General features: G+C 43.4%; 1 protein-coding gene across 1 annotated transcript in view; it reads right to left on the bottom strand.

Moving 5' to 3' along the window:
- OCLN (occludin) overlaps positions 1-16,156 on the bottom strand; it is a 63,255-nt gene that overhangs the window by 34,243 nt on the left and 12,856 nt on the right. The window contains exon 3 of the mRNA XM_068106196.2: positions 15,626-15,760. Within this exon, the coding sequence (XP_067962297.2) occupies positions 15,626-15,760 (135 nt within the window). The remainder of the gene's footprint in view (positions 1-15,625; positions 15,761-16,156) is intronic.

Genomic DNA, 16,156 nt, shown 5'->3' with positions numbered 1-16,156 from the left:
CCCAAAAAAGATGTCTTTTTAGGGGGTAATCGAGTTCAAGCTACATCTTCTCCGAGGGGTTTGGTGGAATCTGACAGGGGGTTCGATATTTGGTTAGGCCAATGTCATGTGTCTAGCCCCACGGAGCTCGATTTTTCATTTTTCATTTCATTTTTCACCGAATTTTCGGTATTGTGTGGCTAACTAACCTCATAACTGATTATACATTATTTTCTATCTCATTTCAAGGTCAGTAACCTTCGCTTTAACATTTCCGGGCCTGGCCTGTCCGGGCCTGTTTCGGTTATAGTCCGTCCTTTCTCATTGAATACCGCTCGCTCGTGAACCATCGTCGTCTCCTGACTTGTGATGCTTTTAATCGTCATTGTAGGTCTTTTTCAAACTGAAGAGAAAGGTTATAGGGAACACACGACGATTGCGAATATAACACTTTTGTTTGGATCAATTTTACACTACGTCTTGCTTAATTATATAGGGTTTTTTTAAAATCGATTTTTCCTAAACTTTTTTCCAATTTCACTCTATATTTCGACATAATTATTTCGGTCATGAGTTCCGATCGTAAAAATATTGAATCAGATTTAGAATATCAGCTTTGAATAAGCCAAGATGATGATCTTGACAGGAGCCAATCACAGTGCACCTAGCCTCACACAACCAATCAGCGTAATCGCTATAACAGACAAATGGACAGCTATCTTTGTCATAAATAAGTTTGTACATATATAAATACACACAGTCGTGGCCGAAAACATTGGCACGCATGCACTTTTTTCAAATAATGTACCATTTCTTCCAGAAAATTGTTCAAATTAATAAATATTTTGGTATCCACATATGTATTTCTTTAGTTTGCAGTGGAACAAAACAAAAAAAGCTTAAAGAATAACTAAATTTTAGCTTATTCCACACAGAAATCCTAAAATGGCCCGGACAATATTATTGGCACATTTTAGAAGTTGTTAGAAATAATTAGATTTCAAGCAGGTGATTCTCCTTTACTTTGGAATTGAACTCACTTGTGGTGAGTTGCAGGTGCATGCAATATAAAAATCACTCATTCAACCAGTTTGAATAGAGAAAAGGAGTCATTCTGCTGTTTGGTGTCACTGTGTACCACAATGAGCATGGAGAAAAGAAAGAAAACCAGAGAATTTTCTCAAATTTCCCATCTCCTTTGAAGACCCGAAAATTTTACCACTCAATACAGTAAACATACTTGGTATTACCAAGACATCAAATATATCATGGAAAACTCAAATTGTACAAATAGCTAAGTCTGCCTCTAAAATCTAGGAATCCTCTTCAGATGTCGAAGATTCTTCTCCTCTGAACAGTTATTCCGATTATATAAAGGATTGATTCATCCTCGTATCATATTTAATTATAATAATAATAAAGGAGTCTTATATAGCCCCATCAAGCAGAGTTAACGACCCTCGTGGCGCTTTACATTATCATGCGAACGCACACACACCGCACACACATAAACATACACACACACAGACACACCTTCACTCTTGCCCTATTCCTCTCCCTCCCCATTCAAAACCCACAGATGTGTACTCCCCCTCCTCCTCCCCTCCCTCCCCCGCACATGTACACAGACATACTCTCGATCTCTGTCTCACCTCAAACCAAAGGGAAAACAGGACTTAGTCTTTAAAAGACTTGTGAAACAGATAGGTTTTGAGGGAGGTTTTAAAGGCAGGAAGAGAGTCAACATGTCGAACAGAGGAAGGCAAGTCATTCCAGAGCAGAGGTGCAGCAAAGGAAAAGGTTTTCTCGCCAAACGACTTGGTGCTGGTGTGCGGCGGCTCTAAGGTCATAGAATCGTCGCTTGAACGAAGCCGTCGCCGAGGTTCATAGAGAGTGAGCAAATCGGAGAGATAGTGAGGTCCCGTTACACACAATGATTTATAACATAGTGTGCAAATTTTGTATTGCACACGAGCAGAGACAGGCAGCCAGTGTAAAGATTCAAGGAGCGGAGTAACATGGTCAGACTTCTTCGCCTTACGGGACAAGACGAGCAGCAGAGTTTTCAACCTTTTTTTTTTCTTTTTTTTTTGTATACAACATCGAGGCTCGTGAAAGAGCTAACATTAATCACACAAAAAGACAAACCGACACACAAAACACAAAAAACAAGGGGAGCGGCAGACAAGATGGGGAGAGAGGGGGAAGGACACAAACACAACATTTGAGAGCAGGGACATCGGGAAGACTTGGGGGGAGGTGGGAGAGGAATAAAACATATGAACACTGCAAGGACTCTGGGGTGAATTACCGGGGGTAGAAAAGATCAAGGTTTTCGATGGGGGAAGATAAGAGATGGTGGTGAACAGCTGTTTTAAAGACCTGGAGGGAGGAGTGGGATTGAAGGGAGTGGGGGAGTTTGTTCCAGAGGCGGGAGAAAAGGGGAATGAAAGAGTGAAGGTGAGCAGAGAGCCTAGACTTTGGCAGTTTAACCATAAGAGGGTTGCAGGCAGATCTTGTGCGACCTGAAGGAATATTGGGGGGACAGAGCACAGAGAGAGCTGGGGGAACAAGGCCGGAGAGGAGTCGGTAGAAGACAGAAAGACCACCAACCTGCCTGCGGTGAGTGAGTGAAAGGCCCTCGGAGTTGACTACATCGCAGGAGATTTCAATGATTCTGAAAGCTTTGGCCTCAACAGCGTGAAGCCGAGCAAGGTGTGAGGCAGGAGCACCAGCCCAGATGGGGGAACAGTATTCCATTGAGCTGCGGATGAAAGCCTTGTATGTGGTGAGGAGCTCAGGTGTGCCAAGGAAGGACTTCGCATGATGGAGGATTCCCAGTCAGCGACTGGCTTTGGAGGCCAGCTTGGAAATGTGGTTTTCCCAAGAAAGATCATGGCAGATAGTGAGACCCTAAAGCTTGAGCGACAGAACTTCTTGGAGAGGATTGTTGAGAAAGTAGATGAGAGGGTTGTCCAGTCGGTCCTTTCGGAGAGACATTGTAAGAGTGTGAGATTTGTCAGGATTGAAAGAAATGTTCCACTTGTTTGACCAGTCTGTGATTTTGTCCAGGTCTGCAGAGAGTGAGGAGGCTGCAGACTGCCGATCTGAGGGATGAGGAATGGAGCGGCAGATAGTGGAGTCATCAGCAAAGAGATAAAGAGGATTTTCCAGAGAGTCGTAGAGGTCATTGATGAAGACCAGAAATAGCACAGGGCCCAGAACACTACCTTGGGGAACTCCAGCCAGAACAGGAAGGGAAGATGAGAGAAATCCATTCAGGGCCACACGTTGCCTACGACCAGAGAGGAAATCCGCAAGCCATGAGTGGAGATTTCCCTGAATACCATAGGTGGTGAGTTTGGTGAGCAGAGCTGGGTGCCAGACCGTATCGAAGGCACGTGATATGTCAAGTGAGACAGCTCTGATTTCCTGTTTGGCATTGAGGACCTCCATCCATTGTTGAGACAGCAGAAGCAACATGTCCAGAGTAGAATTACCTGGTCTGAATCCAAATTGATGATCAGAGATCAAGCCATTGGAGAAGAGGAAGGATTTGATATCTGAAGCAATGATGGATTCCATGACTGCTGATAATTGGGAGCAGGCTGATTGGTCTGTAGTTGCAAGGATCTGTTTTTGCACCTTTTTGTGTAAAGCGGTAATGTTTGCTGATTTCCAATATGCTGGCAGATGACCTTGAGCAAAAGAGAGGGTGAAAAGAACAGAGAGAGGGTGAGATAGAGCGGCAGAGCAGGATTTTAGGACCCGAGGGCTGATGCCATCTGGTCCAGTTGCAGAATCAGAGTCGAGGTTTGATAAAAACTTCTCCACCTTGTCAGGAGAGAAGGACACAGAGTCCAGGAGCAGTTGGGTTCGACTGGGAAAGGTGGGAACAGAGAGAGATGGGTTTGGGACACAAGATTTTGAGGCAAACACAGAGTTGAGGCATTCGGCTTTGTCACGTGCGGTGTCAACTGTGTAGCCATTTGAGGTAAGGGAGGGGATGGAGGGGGAACAAACACCAGAAACGGATTTGACCAGACGCCACCAGGATTTGGAGGAAGGAGACAGGTTTGAGAGTTCAATCTTGAGTGTGGAGAGATAGTGCTTCCTGGCACTCCTGAGGGTAGAAACACACTTGTTTCGAGCTTGGTGGAAGGAACTGAGATTGCCTTCAGTTGGATTTGCCTTCCAAGACGCAAAGGCAAGTTGTTTCAGGGCAACTGCCTCACCACAAGATTCAGTGTACCATGGACGGGAGGAAGGGTAAGACAACTGAAGATGAGATGGGATAAATCTGTGCATGAGAGAGAGGAGTTTGCTTTGGAAGAATTCCCAGGAAGAATTGATGTCAGAGGCATTAGAGATGGAAGACCAGTCCAGTTGATTGATGGCTGCTTGCAGACCATGCCAGTCGGCCTGAGTGAAATGCCAGACTCGTCGGCGCTGAGGAGGTTCTCTGAGAATGGCCAGTGAGATGTCCACTTTAACAAGCACATGATCAGAAGAACCGATTGGAGCAGAAGAAGAGCAGCAGACATTTGCAGGGAAGTTAGTCATAACCAAGTCCAGAAGAGAAGATACTCCATTGACTGAGATCCGGGTCGGGAAATTGACAGATTGTGTCAGTCCCAATGAGACGCAGAAGTCCTTTGCTGAGGTGCCATGGCTGGTGAGAGATGAACCCACACCCAGCCAGCTGGCATGATGACAGTTGAAGTCGCCACATATGAGGAAGAGAGAGTTTGGATGAGTTGATAGAAGTTGGTCCATGTTGTCCGACAGAGAAATGTAAATGGAGTCATCACTGTTTGGAGGACGGTACAGAACACATATGAACAAAAGGTGGGAGCGGAGAGGAAGCCGTAGCCAGGGGTACTCCTGTGGGTGGGGTGGAGAGAGGGCAGTGCAGGGAGAGTGAGGAAGAGAGTTTTTGATAAAGATAGCCACCCCACCACCAGGACGAGGATCAGGTCTATCCTACCGGAGGAGGGAGTAACCAGGAAGAGATATTAAGGAATCAGAGACATCTTGAAGGAGGAAAGTTTCTGTTAAGCAGATCAAGTCTGGATTTTCAGAAGCAACCTGAATGGAGAGATCAATCAGGTTTGAGCGAAGGCCCCGGATGTTTGAGGTCCATACCGTTAGTGAGGAGAGAGGGGGAGCATTGGGTGCAGGACAGGGGAGGGGAGGGGTAGGGTCAGATGAAGGATGAGAGGGGGATGTAGGAAGAGCAGTTGATAGTGTGTCAGAGATTACAGAAGAGTTACAAGAAAGGGAAGGATGAGGAGGACGAAAGGTTTGATGGTGATGGAATGAGGCACAGTGAGAGTTTGTTTGAGGGGGGGCAGAGGAAAGTAGAAGGTTGGGGAGGTGGAGGTATGACATAGGAGGGAGAGGAAGTGGGGAGGAGGCAGCTTTGAGAAGGAGGTGGGAGGAGGGAGAATTTGGGAGGGATGGTTGGGGGGGGGAGATTTGAAGGGGAGGGGCAAGGGGGGAGTTTAGAAAGTGGATGATTAATGAAAGATGAACATCTATCTATAATTCCACTAATCTCTGTGTGTATGTTTGTATGTATGTTTGTATGTATGTTTGTCTGTGACCGCTGTTTCTCGACAACTACCGGTCCGATATACTTGAAACTTGCCAGGTATATTGCTGGGGACCCGAGGATGTGCCTTTTCAAGGTTTTAAATTAATCGCAGAAGTAGTTACCGAGCTATGTCCAAAAAACGATTCAACCAATCAGAGAGCAGCGAGCTATCACGTGTGCCGAACGTGGCGAACAGACTCTGCCTCGGATGGCACATTTGAGAGCGTATTCATTTATTTCCCGTCGGCAAACTATGTTGGCGCTATGTTGGCGTTAAACTATGTTTTAAAACTAATTAAAACTAATTTGCGATTCTTTCGCTTTCCTGCGATATGCGACCTTCCGGAGCTCCTGTGAGAGCGTGCGCCATTACGGATAGTACGGGTACGGGCATGCCATATGTTGGCGTTAAACTATGTTTTAAAACTAATTAAAACCATTTCATGTAAATAGAGGGGGGGGGGGGGGGATTGTCACTGTACTCGCAAGCCGTTCGCCGTTCGCTTTGGCGTTGCGAATGGACCAAAACATTTCATGAACCAAACCATTTCATGTAAAGCGTTCGCCGTTCGCTTTGGCGTTGCGAATGGACCAAAACATTTCATGGACCAAACCATTTCATGTAAATAGAGGGGGGGGATATAATTTTAGATATATATATAGTACGGGCATGCCCTAGTATATAACAAATTGGGTTTGTTGTGATTTTCAAGTTAGCGATTAGTTTAAGAACGATGGAGGGGGGATGGAATGAATGAGAATTTAGAACATGGAGTGATTTGGAATCATAAGAGATTGAATATTTTTTTGAAATGGAATGAGTTGAAGAGGAAATTGAAAGGAGCCTTTTAAATAAGAAGAAAAACAGCGTGTTGTAATAAACCACTGAATAAAACACTGAAGGGGATAGTTGAAACATATTTAAACAGAACTGTGAAGAACAATCTTATATTCACAAAAATACCAATGGGGAGAGGAAGCCTAGAGCGACGACCACGAGTCACTTGAACAGGGCAAAAGGTGGAAGGCAAGGGGGAAATGGGGGCGGGGCGAGACAGCGCACGTGGGCAGAGGCAAAAGCACACGAGGAGAAAGGGAAATAAAAGTTGTTTTTTTTGTCTTTTTGTTTGTTTTTGGGGGGGGGGGGGTGTGGGGGTTACAACGTTAGACAAATAGTAGATGTTTGGTGAAGCTTGGTGGAGAAGGGGAAATCAAAAAAGCTAGCAAAACAGCGAAGGAAGGAACAACCTTCGACGGGGGAAGCCTGAGGCTGCAAAGCCTTGCTCGCGATGCGGCAAACAAACGATTAATTTATGAAAGATAAACACCGAGAAACTTCCAAGGGGGACACTATAAGTTCACACATTGAACGATAAATACAGTTTCGACAAAATACAATTGTGAACAGACTTAACTTTGAAAAACGTGGAGACCGTGTGGACCGTCGAAAACCCCTGCCACCGTCTCCTGAACGATAAATACAGTTTCGACAAAATACAATTGTGAACAGACTTAACTTTGAAAAACGTGGAGACCGTGTGGACCGTCGAAAACCTCTGCCACCGTCTCCCAACGGAGCCACCGTCTCCCAACGGAGGAAGCTTATTTTGTAACTTATCCAAGAAAAACTGAGGGCAGCCAGCATACAAAAAATTACAATAGTCTAGCCTTGAGAGGACAAGGGCAAAGACCAGAGTTAGAGCAGCTTGAGGAGTAAGAAAGTGGCGAATGGATGCGATCTTTCGCAGCTTCAAGTATGCTGATTTGCAAGTTTGAAGTACTTGCTTGGAAAATGTCATGTTACAGTCGAAAACCACACCAAGGTTCTTGGCCGACGAAACAAAGTTTATATCGGTTTCACCAACGTGAATAGTGGTAGGAAGTGAACATTGTAGAGGACATCTGTGCGATCTTACAATCATAGACTCTGTTTTAGCATCGTTCAGCTGAAGTTTGTTTTGGGTCATCCACACCTGCACGTCGGCAATACAGCCTTCTAACACTTCAACAGTGGGCACGATTTGTTGAGTCGTGCTTCCTTTGTACAGCTGATTGTCGTCCGCAAAGGCGTGGTGATCAACTGAATGTCTGGCAATTTATGGGGAGGGTCTACCTCTACATACTTACCTGATTAGAGTTGAGTCCAAAGCAATCCGACTTATCAACTCTACCTGCCTGACCTCAAAACTAAACTTGCTAGAATTACGCCGCAATATTGGCTCTTTCCCTTTCCGACAGATATGACTTCGGTTCCTGCTCCCAAGACCTGTCTGCTTGCATACCTCCACCATTAGCGAGACCACAAAATACCCGGCAAGCCACTATGTCACATGGTTATTTTGTGGCCCTTGGCAACTCCAGCATGAGGCATTATGTTGTTTGTTTTTTCTCTTCACTGCTAAGCTCTGGAATTCTTTACCTTCACATATCTTTCCAAACTGTTTCATATTCCCATTTCAAAATGCAGGTTTTTACAGTTCCTCAAAAACTCAGATAACTTTTCTTTCTCTGCACTTCTCTATTTCTTCATTTCTTTTTTTTGTTTGTTTCATTTCCTCGATGAGGATGATACAGTCCATAACTGGAGCCTTTGGCACAAAAATATATATAAGTAAATTATTAAAATCTCCTGTCCCGTTGCACATTGAATGCTTTGGTTCTACGTGTAAACAATTTAAACATAAGCTGAGGTTACTGACTAGTCTCATGTACATGTGTTCAAGTAGGTACACAAGATATGAGAAGTAAATTTGCATAAATATATTTTTGTTGGTCACAAAGCAAAAAATTTCCACTGTATAAAGTTGACAAATAAAAACTTGAGTTAAACAGCTTTTCAGAACATACATTGCAATAAATGAAGCCCTGTGTCTTAATTCCTTGATAGCTTGTATGTACTCAAAGCTAGATTTATAGGTAATTGTGGGACTTGACATAAGTTGAAGTAATACTATGGTGGCATGAGACTTGACTTGAGACTTGTCTTGAAAGACTTGAGACTTGGCTAAAGTGGCTTCTTGACATCTCTGCCACCAACTTGCCACCAGTGGGACAAAGGCAGTCACTGGGTAGTGGGTATCCACCTCCTGTCTTGAGATTCTAATGGAGACCTGCAGGCTTTGCTTGTAATTGGAAGGAAGCTTATTGGCCTGGAGTTAATAACAGCAGATGGGAAGTGGCCTAAGGTGAAGGACAAGCTGAAAAGAGCAGACAATAAAATAAGAGAGAGGCTTTCAGAGCATGGACAATGATGTCATCTGAGCCCATCACTGAATGTCAAATTTGGCCAAAATAGTCTCTACCTTCTCACTTGAAAACGTCACAGTCCATGAGGCAATGGGTTTGAGCAGTTGGGGTGTGTCAGGGAGGGATGGGTTGGGTACATGAGCTTTGGAAGCAAATGCCGAGTTGAAACGTTCTGCCTTGTCTCAAAACGTTCTGCCTGCCTTGTCTCCGCTAAAAAGCCATTTGAGGGGAGGGAAAAGGTGGAGAGGGAGGGGAGATGGGATCCACGAGAGACAGATTTGGCCAGGTGCCACCAGAAGTTTAAGTTTAAAGAGAAGACAAATTGCTGAGTTTAGCTTTGAGATTAGCCAGGTGACGTTTTCTGCCTTGCCAGAGAAAGAGAAGGCAGCATTTAAGTTGCTTCCCATGGGAACGGTTCACAATGTAACCATGGCACGAGATGCAAAGCACTACTTCAAAAGAGGTGCAAGTAGATGGACCTGGAATGCACAAATAAGTATCTGAAGACAAGAGCAGCTCCATCCCACCCAATCACCACTTCCACCTTCTCCATATTGATGTCTCATGAAACAGAAAATGGCACCTTTCAGCCACAATGGATCAGCAAGACCCATTTAGTTTATACACCACAACAATGACCCTGAACACATGCAAGGTCAAAATCAACAGATGCATTTTTGAAGATAAAATATGGCGATGTTGTTTGAAGGGCCCCCTCAGTTTCTCATCCTCAACCCTATAGATACAGATATGTTAGGCCTTCAAACCAAATGACTCAATATTCTGGACCCCTCCATCTCGCATCCTTTATCTGGATCCTGAATTTTCCGAATATCTGATCCTTGTTTCCATACTTTTTGAAGTAACATCCCTACATGCTTTTGCATTTAAAAAAATGTTTTTATTACTTGTATATAATCATTTTGCTGCGTGTATGGTCATTATCAAAGGTTTAAACTCGTCATCTAAATTTTATCTTCATAACCGTTAACTCTTCTGCATTCTGAAACTTTGTTCGTTACCAAGAGTTATTTTTTTGCTTTTCTCTATTTCCTATCTGGACTGGCTGGAGAGCTTAGAGATATGCATGGTACATCATCAAAATAATGATGCAGTATATTATGAAGAGCATGGCAGATTGATGATGATGCTGATGATGATAATAATTTGTTATAACCTCATTCAATTTCCAACTTTTTAGTGAGGCAAGCAAATTAAACAGCATCCCCTTCTTGCACAGAAGTATTCACCAATGTGTGTGCCATCCCTCGGATAGACATTAAACTGGGAGTCCCGTCTGCCAGCATGGGTTGGTGGACGTTAAAGATCCCATTGTGTCCTTCACAAAGAGTAGGCGGGTATCGCCGGCACCATGGACAACTTCCAAATTCCAAATTCCTGCCATAACTAAGCGAATGCCAGGCCAGGCCAGGCCGGTTCATGAAAGACTTGGGCTAAGCTTCCCCCAGCCAACCCCACAAGGTGGGATAATAGTGGACATTAAAGAACAACAACCCCTTCTTGCACAGGGGTATAAAAGATACAAAGGCTATTCCATCTCATCGAACAGCTATATCGATACCAGTCCACAATAGACTGTGGGCAAGCCCATTTAAGATGTTATTTCGTAGTCCCCTCATTGGCAGAGGCCAAAAACCTCTGTCAAATGTATGAAAAAATATAATAATCGCAAAATCGTTTTGTTCTCTCAATAAACATCCCGTCTCTTCTTGAAAATCAATAAAATAAAAGCTGTATTTGGTCTCGGAATATCTGTTAAAATCGGCTATAAATAACCCTGCATCGACGAAATGAACCAATCACAAAGCAGTTATAGCATCCTCGTTCACGACTGAAGAATACTTGACACCAACATAGTGGACAACGCCACTTCCGCGAAAGCCGTGGTAGCTGATAAAAACAGATGTTTCATTCACTTTTCTTCAGTAAATGAAGCCGTTCTGAAACCATTTACCGATACAACCTGGTCCAGAGCATTGGAATGTGCTCAGGTTTGGAAGAGTTCTGACGGAGAAAAGGCCAAAATCGCCACCGATTTCACAAGTTCCATCGGCGGTAGCTCAGACTGTGTGCAATTAGATCTACCCAGTACCAGAACGACAGCTACGACTACGAGTATGAGTGATCCGACTAAGAGTGGCCGCCATAACAAGACAATGTGAGGAAATGGCCGGCAAAAGTCAACGAGCAGTTATGAGAAAGGCTCTGACAGTGAGTCGCATGACGCGAGATGAGGAAGATGTGAACCGCATCATCGAGACAACTTCAAATCTAACTAACCCATTTGAAGAGTCGGAAATGGCATCAAGTGAAGTAGTACATCTCGCGTCCGGTGTTGTGGCATCACCTGAAGTGTCAAATGATCTCCTGACGACCGAAGAAAAGGGAGATGCTGCCTTTCTTCATTATTGCCAAGAAAGGCTCCAGAACGAGGAGAAATCTATCCAGGACACTCGACCAAAAGCAAAGCTCAAAACGTTCACTGAGATGTCAAAGACAGTGGTCTCAAGTGTGAGAGGGAAAGAGGTTGCCTTGGAGTGACAGGGACCTTTTTGCCAGACTTGTGATCATTGGCAAGGTGAGGTGTGAACCTCCAAAACATGATGACCTACTCACTTGGGCCTTTGCCTCTTCCAATTGCAAAAAGTGATGGTTGCTTTGTCAAAACCAACAAGGGAAAGCTCCTTCATATGTTAGAAGAGGTAAAAGTGCCAGAAACTGGTGAGATACCACTGGGGCCTCCAAAATGTGATGTTTGGATTGTGGATGGCATGGCGCTTCTTTAACAACTAAACCAGAAGAATATGCTACAGACCTTTGGGCAGCTTGCTGTTAAAATACTGATGCAACTGGTCAACTTCAGCTTCTTGAACAAATCTCAGTGTATGCACTTTATAACTGACACCTGCCCTGAAGTCAGCATTAAAAATGCAGAGCGCAAAAGAAGAGCTGCCAGTGGATCACAAAAAATAAAGATCGCAAAACCAGAACAGAAAATTCCGAGGCAATGGAAAAAATTCCTCGCAAACGGCCACAACAAGCATCAGCTGGTGAAATTCCTTGTGGCAGAATGGAAGAGATGCAAGGCAGACCAGCTCAAAGGAATTCACTTGGTTGTAGCCCATGAAGACAAATGTCATTCAATTTGTACACACACACAGACGGAACTGTCAAGTTTGAAGCAATAGAAGAATTATCCTGTGATCACGAGGAAGCAGATACTCGCATGCTATTACACGCCAAGTACATAGCTGCTACAAGTAACAGCCCACCAGTTATCATCAGGAGCCCAGATACAGATGTATTTGTGATCGCCTTGGGACTTACTAATCAAATCAGTTCACCGCTGTACTTTTATACTGGTAGAGAGGACAATGTGCGCACAATTGATGTCGGTGCTGTTCAGCAGGAGTTGGGAGATGAACTGACGGAAGCTCTCATAGGATTCCACTGTTTTACCGGTTGTGATTCGGTCAGTTCCTTTTATGGAAAGGGGAAACAAAGAGCCTTTAAACTACTGCAGAAGAATCCCACCCTTATAGAGTCATTCAAGGAACTTGGTACATCTTATGACATATCTGAAGAGATGGTCAGTCGTCTGGAAGAGTTTGTATGCCTACTGTATGGGCAGAAGGAAATTACTTCAGTAAATGAAGTGAGATATCTCATGTTGAAGACAGCAACCAGAATTGAAAGTGTCATGCCCCCAAACCAGGACTCCCTCAAAAAGCACATCCAGAGAGCTAACTATCAAGCCAGCATCTACAAGAAAAGCCTGGTGCAACACCAGGATCTGCCATCTCCTGCAGGCAATGGTTGGAAGATGGATGGAAATGAACAATTGACTGGATGGACCTAGCTCCAGCTCCTGAAAGTGTTCTAGAACTTGCATTCTGCAGATGTAGGGGATCAAAGTGTAAACCTCCAAATGCTGATGACTGATGAGTCATGCTGTATCTCTCTTGGACTGAGATGTACAGATCTGTGCCAGTGCAAGAAATGTGAGAACATTCAGCTCCCAACAGACATTGAAGAGACAGAAGACCCCGACAATGGTGAAGGTGATTATGAGGAATATGGAGAGGACCTGTAATTTCGCAAGTAAGGTGCTCAAGTATAAAAGAATATAATACAAACATAAAGTGTATGCTACTCTATATATGACAAGGCAATTTCACCTAGTATATTTTACTAAATAAATTGGTAATAACATGATCAGACAAGTTATGTCGCTTTTTTGGGCAGATTTTTGATTGGGTTTAATGATCTGAATGCGTTTTCATGAACTGTCCATTACAAAATTATAATAATCTTTGGTTAGGTTAACCCACCCAGGACTAACCCCATGTATTAGTGGTTTGGTGTAATAACTGTTAGTCATAAACATCATACATACATGAGCAGAAAGAGCAAAACAAAATACAAACTTTGAGCCCATTTTTGTCACAGTGCGAGATATAGCTCATTCACAGCTATATTTCTTAATGTGAATAGCACTAAATCATCAAATTGACAACAATGGAACATTCAAAATCACTATTTTTCCATTCAAATTGGCAATTTTATGGTTTATAATTAAATTTATGTTTATATTTTCATTTCTAATAAACTACATCCCTTTGTAAATACTTTAATAGTGCAAGAAAAAAAAAAACATTGGCAATTTGACTAATTAATAGATTATATAATTAATGTGCACTAAAAAAAATAGGGAACAATGCATTTTCTTCCTTGGTAACTATTGACAATTCAATTTATAAAGTTTATTTCCAATGCCAATGAGGAGACTACGAAAATATTTATCCAAGACATTAATAAGCCATCGCCCCACTGTCTCCAATGCATATATGTCGACACCAGCACATTCCTCATAATAAGGAAAAATAAAATGTTTAAATAAAAGAGCGAACCTAGCTTTTGGAGGTGCTACATGTCCACAGCTTTGCCCAAATTTCCTTCTCTTTGCCTCTCAAAATCATCACCAATTCATTTCATCATTCGTTTCATTCACTACATTTTCAAGTTAAAACCCCATTAAAAACAATAGTACACCCACTCCGTATGGGACGATAGGAACGGTTATGTTATTGTCGTTTCTGGGGTATATAGATTACAGTAGATCTAGGCTCGTAGGCAATAAGCATATAATGCCTCAAGAACGTCCGGTGTCCTCCCTTTCAGTTTAGTGTTAAACAGCACTAGCGACTCTTTAAAAAGGTAATCCTATGTGTTTGTGCTTTATAATGTTTTTTTCTTCGAGGAAGGTGTGCCCCCACGGTACGGCACGATAAGCTATTCATTTGTTAACACAAAGTTTGTCTAAGGACGAAACAACCCTTGGGGAGAGGGGATATTATTAATATTAATGTTGTTTTGTAATGGCATTAATTATATTATTTGGGTCTGTTTATATCTGTCTGTCCGCACATTGTATGCCAACGTGGACTAGAATTTTTGCATGTTATATTTTTTCAACTGAGTACCTCTATAAAGTATATAAATTAGAATGTGACTAAGTCTAAAATACGTACTAAAAAAAAACACACTAAGAAAGTCCAGGAGAGGGTATTAATCATTTTAATCCCCTCACATCCACCTCCCCTCACATCCGGAATCTTGGCGTCATCTTTGACCAAACCCTTTCCTTCGACAAATACACTAAACAGATCACAAAGTCAGCCTTCTTTCACCTGAAAAACATTGCCCGTCTCCGCTCATCCCTCTCCTCCACGGCTGCAGAAACCCTCATCCACGCCTTCATCACCTCCCGTCTGGACTACTGCAATAGCCTCCTCTATGGTTCACCCTCAAAAATCACCAATAAACTCCAATACATTCAGAACTCCGCTGCCCGTCTACTCACTCATTCCCGGACCCGTGACCACATCACCCCCGTCCTTTACAAGCTTCACTGGCTCCCCATCCCCCAGAGAATCCAGTACAAAATCCTCCTCTTGACATACAAAGCCCTCCATAACCTGGCCCCATCCTACCTGGCTGACCTCCTCTCCAGACACACTCCCACCCGCAACCTCCGCTCTGCTGGTACCAACCTCCTGACCCCCTCCATCCGGACCAAATTCAGATCCTGGGGGGACAGGGCCTTCTCCATCGCTGCTCCCACCCTCTGGAACTCACTACCTCACACCATCAGAGACTCCTCCTCACTCACCACATTCAAAACATCACTAAAGACCCACCTGTTCAACGCTGCATTCAACATTCAACCCACAGCATTTAACCCCTGACTATCTCTTCTCCTTCTCCCTCCTTTTGCTTTAAATATTTCCCTATTGATTCTTGTCTTGTCTTTTTGATTCTTGTCTTATATATATGCCGTATATCGCTGCTGTTTGTTTTCTTGATTCTTGTCTTTTTGCAATTGTTGTTTTCATGTATTGTTATGCATTATGTTTTCCACTCTGTCAAAGCGCCTTTGGGCTTCTGGAAAAGCGCTATACAAAATAAATGAATTATTATTATTATTATTATTTTTGTTGTCAGAAGACGCTTTGGAAAAACGCCACAACTAGATATCTAAACATGAATTTTGCCCAAGGTGGAAAAACCCCTTAGGAAGGAGGTGGGGAGGGGCGGGGGCGGGGGGGAGGAATAAAGTTGTTACAACCTCCATTGTGTGACACTCAGTCCTCCTGTCAAGTTTGATTGAGATTGGATAAATAACGACCAAATGTATCGTGGTCAAAACGATACACACACATACACCTGATTGCATATTTTACCATGATAACAGATATCTTTAAAAGGCCAAAATATACTTACCCAATCCTCCGTGTTCCTTTCCCACATTATGTTTTCTTCCCCGTACTTGGACATCTTATTACGAGTTTTCCATGCAAACAGCATGATGAGTAGGAGTCCAAGAACAATGGCGAAGCCACAAACAATAGCAATAGCCTGCAAAGATAAGATGTGTACATGTACAAGACTTGCAGATGAAGTCAAACCGACTGATAATGATGACAAACATTTAGCATGCCTCAAAATAGTCACATTTCAATGCGTTAGAATGCAACATAAGCTATTATTGCATGATATTGATAAGGCCTAAAGCTAGCAATTAGAACCTGCAGTTGAACCACGGGGACCATATATTCACAATGTATGTATTACTAGCAGGAGTACCCGGCATTGCCGAGGGGGAGGGGCGGAGGGAGGCAGGTGAGGGAGGGATGAGGGAGGAAGTGGGGAGAGTGGAAGGGGGAGGGGAGCGAGAGGTGAGGGGAGAGGGAGGGGAATGATATACTACAAATACATATTTTAGGTGGGGGGGGGGGGGCGTGGCTTTGACAG

This window comes from Myxine glutinosa, chromosome 2 (genome assembly GCF_964187855.1).
Source record: "Myxine glutinosa chromosome 2, kmMyxGlut1.1, whole genome shotgun sequence".
Classification (NCBI taxonomy): domain Eukaryota; kingdom Metazoa; phylum Chordata; class Myxini; order Myxiniformes; family Myxinidae; genus Myxine; species Myxine glutinosa.
This window is presented reverse-complemented; position numbering and strand designations above follow the sequence as displayed.